The following is a 13,257-nucleotide window of genomic DNA, read 5'->3' on the forward strand; positions in this document are numbered from 1 at the left end:
TGAAGTTACAATAAAAATCTTTATTCAGGTTTGGTCAGTACAGGTAAGATATACTGGAGTCACAGAGCAATATGCATTAACAGGATAAGACAGTTCATAAAAACTGAGTAACTATGCACACACGTTTCTTAAACATTCAGTCACCTAAGAGAAAATGCACAGATGTGTGGTGGGGAAAACTATCTAACATGGAAATTACTATAGGACTCCATCAACAAGCCTAACTTTTAGTGATAAAAACTACTGTACTGGGCAAACTTGGCAGTCATAAACCCACATCTACTCTAACAAATCCAAATGGTGCAGAAGAATATAACAGCGTAAGTAAGAATGCCCTTACACAGCACAGGTTTTAGATAGACACAGATTTATACAGACATCATTGTGTTATACTTTAAGGAAAGATTTCCATTTACAACTTCACATTAATGCATATAAAAATAACTTGACCCTACACAAAATGTCCTTTTAGCAACAAAGAAATTAACGAATACAATTTCCAATGTGGTAGAGGTATTGAACCCCCCCCAAAACCAACAAAAAAAACCACACACAAAAAAAATCAAAACAAAAATACACACCCACAAAAAGGCAAGTTATGACAAAAGTATGCATTAATTTTCTGGACAGTATCTTCTCCCAAATTAAATGACACTGTATAAAAATTTGCTGGAAAAATGTTACAAAACGGAACCCTGTACATTTACACTTGAGTCCAAGCCATTCTGGACATGGCGGGAACCCACAGTTCGGTTACCTTTCCCACTCACTGCTTTCTCCTCTTGAGGATCATGACTGGAGTCTGTGTCATTTGAATGGTGTGTGAGAGAGTTCTCACTGCCCGTGGGAGAGTCTACACTTTCATACCCCACACTGAGCTGGTTCATATAACTACTACCTCCTCTGCCAGTTCTCTCCTCTGAGCTGTCGGAGGCCTTATTCCCACTCCCTGGAGAAGAAGAAAAGTCATCCTCAGGTGTGCTCCCCTCCCTGTGAAATCCAGACCCAGACGTCCTCTGACGGGAGGAGCTGCCATTACTCGGTCCATTTGCCAGACGACTGCAGTCTTTATTTGTGGCCTCCGCCTGTTCCACAGGTTCCGAAGATGTAGTCCTGCTGGTGCCTGGGGCGGAGCCTTGAGACTGCTGCTGCTGGTACTGAGCCAACTGCTGGCGAGTCTCCTTCAGTTGCTGCTGAAGGACCAAAATGGTGCTCTGCATGCCCTCTACTTCTTCGTCAAGTTGAATGATGAAGTCATTCAGTTCTGTGCAAAGGAGAGTCAAACCTACTTTAGTATGTCTTGTAAAAATGCATTTAAAAATATTAATTTGAAGTGCGCCACAAAGCCAGGCAATTAATGCTTCACTACAATTTCGAATTTTACAAACAAGTACAATTCTAAAACCACAACATATTTTATTTGGAATTTTAAAGTCATTTAGGAATGAGATTTTTGGAGCAAGACAGATGCTTCAAATGTCAGTTTACTTTTTTTTTTTTTGTCTTTTTTGAGATAGGGTCTCACTCTGTAGTTCAGGCTGGCCTTGAGCTCACTTTGTAGCCCAGGCTGGTCTTGAACTCACAATGATCCTCCTGTCTCAGCCTCCCAAATGCTGGGATTACAGGCATGTGCCACCATGCCCGGCAATGTCAGTTAACTTAAAATTGATTCAAAGCTGGGCGTAGTGGCACACATCTGTAATCCCAGCACTTGGGAGGAGGCAAGAGTATCACTATGAATTCGATGCCAGCCTGGACTAATATTCAGTTCAGGTCAGCGAGCCTGTCTAGATTCAACTCACTCTTTTTACATGTAACTGATTACAGACCAGAAGTCCAACCCTTGTTTATTGTGGGTTCAACATGGCCAGTGCTCTTACTCTCCACCTTTAGCCAGCGTCTTAGCTCTGCAGCAGATTCAGCCCTTAGGACACGGTGGTCCTGTAGTCTAATCCTCCAAAAAGGCCTATTCTCTCACCAAAAACTGTCCCACAGGGCTGGGGACGTGACTCAGCATAGAGTCTTGCCTTGCATGCACAAGGCTCTGGGTTCCATCCCCAGCACCACAGAAAGGAAAACAATCAAACACGGTCCCACATACCAAAAGAAACAAATAAAAAAGAAAACCAAATGATTTTTGGAGATTCTCTACAAAACCTCCTACTTAACATGTTTATAAGTAGTAAGAGCTAAGAACAATCACAATGAAAAAGTAGTTTTAAAGATATTTCTGGCCAGGCGTAGTGGCGCACGCCTGTAATCCCAGCACTCGGAGGCTGAGGCAGGAGGATCGCTGCGGGTTCGAGGCCAGCCTGGGCTACAAAGTGAGCTCAAGGTCAGCCTGAACTTCCTAGTGAGACCCTGTCTCCAAAAACAAACAAACAAAATAACAAAATAAGGATATTACTGGTTTTCTTTGCAATTAATCAGATATGCTAATTCTGTTTTTCTTTTCTTTTTTTGGTCTTTTTGAGATAGGGTCTCACTATGTAGTTCAGGCTAGCCTTGAACTCACTTTGTAGCCCAGGCTGGCCTCAAACTCACAGAAACCTCCTGCCTCAGCCTCCTGTGTGCTGGGATTACAGGCATACATATGCCACCACACCTGGCTAGTTTTTCTTTTTTTCTTTTTGGTACCGGAAATAGAACTCAGGACCTTGCGTTTCCCAGGTAGGTGCTAATGCCGCTGAGCTATATCCCCAGCCCTACTTTTTAAATATAGTAAGTAGCTACACTTATTGAAGATCACATGACATAGCAGGAACATGGAAAAGAGCAAAGGGAAAAAGAATGAAGGAAAAAGGGACTTGAATGTGAAGGAAAAAAAACACACTGTATTTTCAGTTTGGCTATGTTTCTTATTATCAATCTTCACAAACAAAAAGCAGCACGGATGCAGATATACTTGCCCAAAAAAGGAGAATAATAATAAAAGTTGGCTGCCTTAGCAAATATAACTATTAAATCTCTTATTTGCTAAACAGGACCTGAACAAGTGCCATCAATTACATTTTCAACCCCTGGAAATCACCAAATATTTCTAAGATATAAGAGAAATGGTTAAAGATATACAGTGGTACCTGACTTTAGGAACTTAATTCTGTTTTTGTATGCAAACTCTGCATGGCGTGACAAACGTGACTGTGGCCACCGTCCCAAACACAAACATGGTTGTCATTTCCAAAATCGTAGAAAAAAGTCTGTAAACTGAGCTACCACTGTACCTCCTTTTCAAAGCACAAAACACAAAATTTTATATCCCTTTTTTGTCACTGTTTTTTTTTTTTGGAGACAGAGTCTGCTATCAAGCTAGACCTGAACTTACTATGTAGCCTGGAGTAGCCTATAACACAATAGCGATCCTCCTGCCTGAGCCTCCCGAGTGCTGGGATTACAGGCATATGCCACCATACCTGGTAATTTTTTACATCTTAAATACAGTATCTTTTCCCTAAGAACAAAATCTTCTGGAATTTCAACAATAAATAAGCAATTAAGAGAATAGAAAAAAAATCCTGTAAAATTAAATGCTTTGTTTGCTGACACATCTAGAAATGTTTTATTCATAATTTTATATAACCACAGGTGGAGGAACAGCACGTACAGAATCTAACCTATAGTATTTGTAACTGGCAGTTTTGTAAAGCCAGTGCAAAATTAAGCGAATTTTTCAAAAATTTTGAAACCCCTTACCATCCTGACTGCTCTTAAGCTCCTCACTATATTTCTTCTGTAAAGCCAACTCTGCTTCAAGCTGTGCAATACGGCCCTGGGACAGCTGCCTTCCAAGCTCCTGGTTCTCCTGGATAAGCATTCGACACTTCGCCATTAACTTTTTGCCTGTTTGGCTGCAAAGGAAAGAGCCAACCATCACAAAGTGCAGACAAAACCCTGTAACTTTCTTTGCTTACAATTATTACAGCAATAACTATAACGTGAATGGAATGGAACTACATCACAGTAGATGCAAACCTATTTACCATCTTTGCAGGAACAAGTTCTTCTTCTGCATTTCAGGATTTTGCCAAACAGGAGCAAAATGAAATCCTAAACAAAAGGTGCTCCAATAGTCACTTGTTGTTTCTATCACATCAAAAATCTGTCTTCATCCCCAAATATAATCTGAAATACAGCCAGGTGTGGTGGCATATGCCCATGAACCAAGCACTCCGTGCAGCTCAAGAGGGAGGATCACAAGTTTGAAACAAGCCTGGGCAACTTAAGACTGTCTCAAGGTTCTAGGTTCACTCACCAGTACAAAATAATAGTAACAACAATTTAAAACAATACACACCTCAAATACACCAGTCTTAATATAACACTAAGATTCTCAGCTTTATTCAACCGAAGTTCTTGAAAAGGTGCATGTAAAAACAATCACAAATGCATGCTAATTTATAATACCTTCTCTAAAGTATCTGTAATACTCAAGATATATTTATTCTCACAGGACAAATCCATACAAGGAGTCCTCTTTAACAGGTAGTTCTTTGGTACACTCACCTTTCATACTTCCCAATAATATGGCTATTCCAATAAATGAGGTACTTTTAATATTTGTTTTTTTTTCAGTACTATGGATTGAACCTATGCTAGGCAAGCATTTTACCACTGAGTTACATCTGCAGCCCCTTTCATTTTTTGAGAAAGGATCTTGCTAAAATGCCCAGGTTGGCCTTAAACTTGTGATCCTTCTGCCTCAGCCCAAATAGCTGGGATTATAGAAATGCATCACTATGCCACAAGTTCTTAAGACTTCAGCTAAGGTATCCAACCCCTTTCTATAATTTTAAATTTTGAGACAGGGTATGGCTAAAGTTGTTAAGTTGCCCAGGCTGGGTTTGAATATGTTGCTCCTACTGCCCTAGCCTCCCACAGTGCTAGAATTCCAGGCATGTACCACCATGGTATTTTTTTTTTCTTTGGGTACCGGGAACCGAACTCAGGACCTTGCACTTGTCAGGCAGGCGCTTATGCTGCTGAGCTGTATCCCCTGCTTTTTCTTTTATTTTAAATTGAGGTAATGGTGATTAAACCCAGGCTTTGCACTGATCTATCACCTCAACCCTTTTGAAAATTTTCAGACAGGGTCTTGATAAGGTGCTAAATTGTACACGCTAGGCTTGAACTCACAATCCCCCTGCCTCAGTCTCCCAAAGCGCTAAGATTATAGGTGTGTGCTACAATGCCTGGCTTCATACAACTTTTTTTATGTGATTAATATATGGTTAAGCTGCCAAATGGGCACTGAGGCCTAACTTTAAAAAAATTTATATTGATTCGTGGTTAAGATTTTACTGATGTTATAAAAGCACATCCATGCATCACAAAGATCAATAGTTACTTATCAAATGCAAACATGGAAATATCTGCCAAATTAGGAGTATTGTGCCATTAACACATTTTATTTCCAAATGCTACTGCCATATACTATAGAACCTATATACACATACATATCAATTGCAAAAGTGTAATTCAAAGTCCAAGTAAGTTTCTCAGTAAAATTTACTACCTTCTTTTAGCCTAGCAATAGCAGAAATGATCAGTTTTTAAGAGATCTAAGTATGTAATTTTGACATTAACTTTGAGACTTGGACGGGGAGAGTAAGACATTCTTGTCATTGTGTTCAGTCCACAGTAACTTTATTGGTTAAATTCATTTTTTTATTCTAGTATTCTCTTCTTCTAGGGGGCTTTTAATTGCCTCATACATACATTACTTAAGAGTAGATCGGACCCCATCAAACCTGAGAAATTTGAAACTGGGAGTGCTCTGTTGGCAGTTATTCTTTCAAGTAGTGCTGCAAGTGCTGTACATATATTCTAATCTAATTCAAGAAAAAGCTGGTAACTGAGATTCCTTTAAAAAAATCTGGTAAAGTAAAACCTGGCTTACTACTGTCCAAGACACCCTAGTGGCTTGAAAGCTAGTATTAACATGTGATAAGGGTTTACGGTTAGGTTCACGCACAGCAATTCTAACTGCGGCTATTCTTCATTGCTGTTGCAGCTTCAGATCTCCCCTATCTCCCATTGGCATCCTCAAATTTTACCCTCCAGTGAATAAGCACTTCAAAATCAAACAATCAAGAAATAACATACAAACATCACTGTTTACAGTGGCTTCCCTTCCATCTGGTTGCCTATGCTCCAACAACTTTGTTTCTTGCAAAGCATACAAGCATTGGGGTTTTACAACTAACCTTGAAACTCTCTCTCTTTATATGAATTAACTAAAGCTTAAGGAAGAAATAAACTGTAAAATATATTAATTTGTGACCTGACTTAACATAATACAAAAACCTCAAAACCACTGAAAGAAAAGTTTGGTTTAAAAAAATTGTATTTTTTTTCTTGAGACAGGGTCCTGCTGTGTGGTTTAGGCTGGCCTTTAACTCACAGTGATCCTCCTGTCTCAGCCTCCTGAGAACTTGCCTGGCTAAAAGTTGTCTTTCTATAATGTCTGCTCTAAAATAATCTTATCATTTCTGAAATTACTAATAACCAAAACATATGCCAACAAAACCACTGTTTTCTTAAGCGTTCTGTAATTCTATGTCATTTTATTAATCACCTCATGTAAAATTTGTGTTGTGCTCATCATATCAAAAGAAAATGACAGTGGGGGTCATGGCAGAGCACATATGAGTGCTGGGTTCAATCCCCACTACTGCCCCCTCCACTCCACAAGAAGAATTGGATATTGAACTGAGTGACAGAGCGGGTCAAACATGAATTTGACCCAGCACCATAAATGAGTGAGAAGAATTGCAATAAATGTTTCAAAAATGAGTGAAAAGTGTTATTTCTTTCATTCAAATATTTTTGGAATACTTTTTTTAAAATCACAGAATGCCCACCAAACATGGTGGTGATTACCTATAACCTTAGCTACTCAGGAGGATAGGAAGGCCAAGTTTGGAAACTTTAGCAAGTTTCAAAATAAATAACTAAAGGCTGTCTCAAAATAAATAACTAAAAGGCTTAGAAATGTAGGTGCCAAGGGTGTCCTGGATTTGATGGTTTGCTCCCCAGAACTGAAAACAACCCATTTTAAAATCAAATAACCAACAAAGCAAATAAATCAGAAAATACTTCAAGAGAGGGGTTTATAAAAAGGAATGAACACTGTACATTAATTATGAAGGTAAAGGTAGCAAGATTGTTTTAGAAAGATACATATACAATCAAATGCAAACTGAAAACTGCCAAAATAGTGAAACATGACCCTCTCGAAACTCTAAAATGTATCATGAAATATTTTAAATACTGGACAAGAGAATTTAAAGAATCTTCCTCCTTCTTCTTTTTTTTGTCTTTTTGAGACAGGGTCTCTCTATGCAGTTCAGGCTGGCCTTGAGCTCACTTTGTAGCCCAGGCTGGTCTCAAACTCGCAACTATCCTCCTGCCTCAGCCTCCCGAGTGCACTGGGATTATAGGCGTGCGCCACCACACCCAGCTTTCTCCTTCAAAACAGAAAAGAAGTATAATCCCCCAATTCCTTCTATTTGAATTATTTATTCCACATTGAATATTACCAACTGATCATTACTTGTTCCAAATTAGTGATAGGTTCATAGTAGCTAATGTTCTCTGGTTGTATATAACCTAATTTTACAAAACAACCATCCGTAGATGATTAAACTATGACTGATTAAAGCAGAGATTCTCTGTAATAATTAAAAATGTAATGTAGATGTACTAAAAAGATGCCCCAAAGTGGGGGGATGACAAGCTGCAAGCTATCTGTATGAACAATATAACATTTGTTTAATATACATAAAATGATTGTGTGTGTGTATACACACACACACACACACAGACACACATAAATAATCTTGATGATATCCAGTTTAACATCAGTTACTGCTCCTGCAGAGATTTGTGGAAGGTGGAGATCACATCCAGGAGTGACATTCATTTTTCATATATATCTTTGTGTTTCAGTTTTACAGATGAGCATGTATTATCTTCAAGGAAAAAATAAAAGCCCTCTAATAAAATACCTCTAAGTGACTGGTACCTAAATGGCTAAATTTGAGAATACATTAATAATACATTTTGTAAATTACTTGACCTGTTAAAAATATACTTAAGGCATTGCTACTATGGTTTTAAAAGGTGTAAAATAAATACAAAATACTTAATATGGGCATAAACTAATTTCAAACAGATTTGCTTACTTACCCTTCAAACCTCACAAATAGAATTTTAGAAACAAGCTTCTTGCTGAAAAGTCACAAACCACTTCTTCAACCCACCCTCTCCCACAATCAGTTCTCTAAGCACAAACATACAAGATACTTACAATTGATTTGAATGATTAATAGAGAACTTAAGTCACCCTTGTTAAAAATGCACTTAAACGTTGGGACAAGCTGGAACATTTATCTTCCACTCATCTTAGACTTCATTATCACCAAGCGAAAATTCAAATTGGTGACTTATAGAATGATCGGACGAAAAAATTCACCTCCAGGATTGAATGGAAACATGAAGAAAATAATGCCTCATTTATCTAAATGATCAAATGAATTTGCTAGAAATGGTCACTATAACTTGTTTTTTCCCCAATTCACAAAAATGTCTCACTTAGACCAGCCCACAGTTCCAACACATTATTTCCCCAATCTTCCGGCAGGCACCCTGTGAGACTGTCCCACATTAATTCTACCGCAATATCCAGGGACAAAGTATCAAAATGTAACAAGCGTCAATTCTCCTTGTCTTTTATGTACCAGCTGGAATAAAGGTCTTTTAAAAATGAGACAATCTTTTCCTTCACTTTGAAGAGCACAACCAATTTTCCAAAATCAATCTGCTCTCTGTAGCACCCCCCAATTAAACTGTTAAAAGTACAACAAAATCATCATAGTATTCCTTAAACTTAAAAAAAAAAAAAAACAACTATTTCAAGGCACATTTAATTTAATATCAGAAATGTTAACACAAAAGGCCCAAATACAATGAAGGAACACATTCCCCCACTAACACCAAGACAATGCTCTTTTAACATGTGCCTGACGAATGGGATCAGGGTTTCATAAAGTTCACTACTAAAAAAATAATGCAGTGAGTCTCATCACAGCCCATATCCTTATACATTCTAGTTGTGAAATGAATGTTTATAATGCTTCAAACAGTTTAAGCCTGAAATTTGATACCACTCCTTCATGTTTGTACAGTCCTTAGTTAAGATTATCTACAGTTTTTGCAACCATTCAAAGAACAAACCATTGATTAAAACCATATTGATTTAGGCTCTATTAACTAATATAGAGCCCTAAATTAAATGGTTAAATATATGTACGACTTTACCAACATCTGTTATTTCTCTCATGACTATTAAAGTTGGTTCTTAGCAATAAACCCTTCAAAGGCAAAATTCACCTCATTTGAGTTTTGACCCAGAAGTTCAACAACAATCATGAAGTCCACAGTCTTATTGGCAAAATTGATATACACTGTCTCTAAGTCACTGTGCTCAAGGTTAAGAGCGATGCGTATTCCGTGTTTACATTTAACTGGAATTTTACATGTTCAATTCATGATTTGAAATCTCTAGGTTTTCAATCCTCCAACTGTCTGAAGACACAGTGTGCCACAGACTAAAGACTTCTGTTTCTCCCTCTATTTTCTTCAAACAGAAACATTTCTCAAGTGTCTACATGTTCTAGAAGGGGCATTTTTCGAAGGTGGCCTCTTCTTCGGAATAGTCCGACGGCATCAGGCCTCTGAAGCAAGGGGAAGGGGAAGAGAAAAAAGCTGAAACACAAGGCTCATCTGGTAAGTTTTACATTAACCATTACAAGCTGCACAGTATAAGAATGTGGCTTTTTTTTTGCTCAAAAAGTCTGAGTCTTGGTGTGGAAACGAGTACTTGGCTGTCCCACCACAGCTTTCTCGTAGTGGGACTGTCAGGGAAGTCTTGACTGGGGAGTATGATTTGTTTACCTATCAGGCGTAAACTTCCAGGCACTCAGTTCATTTTGAGCTTGTTCCAGTTTGTCTTTAGTCTGTTCCAGTTCACCTTTCATTTTTAGGAAAAACAAGTTGATCGCTGGGTCTACCATTGTTGATCTCAGTTGGGCAACACTCGGCTGCTGGACTTGCTTGAGGTACTGGATTTGAGTCTGTGCAAAGCAAAAGCAACAATTACTACCAAATCAAAGGAAATATGTAAGGTAAGGGAAATACCCCTTCATTAACTTGATTTATCAGCTCATTTATTAAACCTTATACCCTTTCATCTTAAAATTCTCCCTACGGGATAGAAGTCCAGCTCCACAGCACAGCACGTGTGCAAGGCCCTGGGTTCAATCTTCAGCGCAACAAAATCAAAAAGAAACAAAAAAACCTCCAGCAAAAGTACAAATTAAAAACAAGAATTCACACACAAAAGAAGTATTCATAGATACTGTGTCCATCTGATTGTATCTCCAAATTTGGGACTTTTACATAAAGCAGCTACATCTTTAAAACCAAAGTGGTACACCCCCACCAAAGTTTGTATTTACTACAGATCCTTTTTTGTTTTTTGTCTGTTTGAGACAGGGTCTCACTATGCAGTTCAGGTTGGCCTTGAGCTCACTTTGTATCTGAGGCTGGCCTTGAACTCACAACAACCCTCCTGCCTCAGCCTATCAAGTGCTGGGATTACAGGCATGTGCCACCACTCCCAGCTTTACTACAGATCCTGACACCTCCCTGGGGAAAAAGAAAACCAAGCTTAAATTATCAATCATAAAAGAGCCAGTGAAATCTTGGCTCATTTGTATTTTTTGTTCATGAAATTATTCTACATAAAAATACACTAGAAACAATTTTTTCTTTTTGGCTTTTTTGAGACAGGGTCTTGCTATGCAGTTCAGGCTGGTCTTGAGCTCACTTTGTAGCCCAGGCTGGTCTTCAACTCAGAAAAATCCTTCTGCCTCCGCCTCCTGAGTGCTGGGATTATAGGCATGCACCACCATGCCTGGCCCAGAAACAAAATTATAATTTAAACATATTTGTATTGTTTCAACTAAAAGGTACACAGCTATGTTAAGTTGCCAGTATAACTTTATAATAGCCAACTTCAATAGCACCCTAAGTCAAGACAAAGTGTGTAATTTATTTTCCTCCCCTGTAAGTAATTTGAATCGGAGAATTATAAAGCTGGAAGGTACTGACCTAGTCCAAAATGCTAATTTTTGAGAGATGAAACATGGCAATTGCCCAAAGATACAGTAGGTCAGTGCTAGTGCTGTGACCAAAATTCTAGCTCTCAGGCCTCCTGACTCCAGGTCCAGAGCTGCTTCTATCATTTCAGGACCCCTCTACTTACATATGGAACCTTCAAATTCGACTTTAGCTATACTATTTACTAGCACAATAAAAATATTTTTTAAAATATGAAGCATTTAATCCATCCGTCCATACCGAAAGTAGAACTGTTTCCAAAATCCTGCTCCACACTAAGGCTTAAATAGGATAAAAATTAAGATTTTCTATCATACATTTAAAATAAGGCACAAATATAATAATTGCATTAAAATATTTTTAATTACTGTTTCACGGTACAAACAGAAATGTATGACTTTATAATAGAGGTTTTTAAAGTACAACTCATTTTAAACAAGTACAACTGCTTCTTCAAAGTAAGGCTAACTACTAAAATAATTTAGACAGGGATGGTGGCACACACATGTAATCCAGCATTTGGAAGGCTGAGGCAGGAGGTCTGCAGCAAGTTCAATGCCAGCCTGAGCCACATAGTGAGTTCAGGGCCAGTCTGCACTACAAAGTGAGATGCTGTCTCAAAAACCAAAACAATGTATCACAGACATCAGCAATACACCTACCCCAGCTATCCTTGTATATACATATAAAATTTTGTTTTTCATTTTAAAGAGAAAAGAAGAAACAAAACAATAAAATTTAATGCAGGAAGAATAAAGCATGTCTGATAGCTTACATCATGTGGTAACAAATTAAAACACAGTGTCTACAATACTGACTTGGACTCCATTATAATTTATGTTTGCATTATCCTAATAGTATTTTCTGGTCATGTAAAGAGAAGCATACACCTAAAACAAATTCCATGTGTTAGGGAAAAGTCAAGCTTATTTCTAAACTATTTTGAGGGGACTGGAAAATGAAAAAGGAAAACAGAAAGCCCTTAGGAAGCTGAGGAGGATTGTTTTGAGTTTGAGGTAAACTACAGTGAGGCCAGTGTGAACTATACAGGAAGACTCTGTCTCAAACAAAAAAGTGAAAATAGGAAAATCTACAGAGAAAAGCAAAACTGATGTTTACTCATGAAAACAAAGTTAAACAAGCATTATAAAAAAATCCAAACAAGGGGCTGGGATGTAGTTCAGTGTTACAGTGTCCTCCTAGTATGTTTTGAGGCCAGGGTTTCCAGTCTCAGGACAAAAAAAAGTCAAGATCAGTAACTTTCATTGGTTAAATTGGGAGGTAGGTTCACCCCCCAGTATTACAAAACACACAAACACTACCAAGTGACCTGGGAAAGATGAAGAAAAAAAAGAATTACATAATTAAGGCCTGGGGGCATGGTTTAGTGTCCCTTGCCGATCATGTAACACAAGGCTCTGGGTTCAATCCCTAAAATTATGTAATTAAACATTTAAAGAGAAAGTAAGTATGTCAGGCAAACAGAAGACCTATAGAGAAATAAAAGATTCCTAGACACTTTTTTTTATTAACACCTAGCTTAACTTGTAACACTGAAGATAAAAGTGTAAGTTCCTTTTTGAAATGTAGACTGCAATCCTTACATTGTTTCTTTGATTCAAAAAGGGATAGGGAGAGAATGCTCCTGGCCCAGCTCAGTCCCTTCAACTACAAATTTGTTTAACCTTTTCCTTCCCGCCTCCTTTGGCACCTTAATCTCAACCTTTTTACCCTTTGAATTCTCTATCTCTAAATTCCCATTTATAGCTCCTCTAGAGCCTAAACATTTTCCAAAATGTCTCACCTTAAACTCTCTCAATCTTGTATAACTACCACCTAGACACTCTTAGTATTAACTAAACCTTATTAAATAATCTTACCCATGTCTGTTTGACATACCACCCGCTACTCATTTAACTGCAATCCTGCTCTGCCCCAACCCTCACTTGAAACAAGTTTCACTAAAGTGGCCCATAGCCTAATTGCCCAATCCACCGATTTAAAATTAGAATTTTCTTCACAGCCTTGCCAGCATTTGTTATTGGTTGATTTCTTAACGCTAGCCATTCTTACTGG

The 13,257-nt window shown here is 38.1% G+C and overlaps 1 protein-coding gene across 1 annotated transcript in view; it reads right to left on the reverse strand.

The window, feature by feature from the left end:
- Positions 1–13,257, reverse strand: part of Wtap (Wilms tumor 1 associated protein) — a gene marked incomplete at its 5' end in the record, with an annotated part of 24,510 nt that continues 11,253 nt past the window's right edge. The window contains 3 exon segments of the mRNA XM_013517328.1: positions 1–1,264; positions 3,694–3,848; positions 9,955–10,133. Of these exon segments, the coding sequence (XP_013372782.1) occupies positions 681–1,264; positions 3,694–3,848; positions 9,955–10,133 (918 nt within the window). The 3' untranslated portion in view covers positions 1–680.

Source organism: Chinchilla lanigera, unplaced genomic scaffold, assembly GCF_000276665.1.
Source record: "Chinchilla lanigera isolate Chin_1 unplaced genomic scaffold, ChiLan1.0 scaffold00038, whole genome shotgun sequence".
Classification (NCBI taxonomy): domain Eukaryota; kingdom Metazoa; phylum Chordata; class Mammalia; order Rodentia; family Chinchillidae; genus Chinchilla; species Chinchilla lanigera.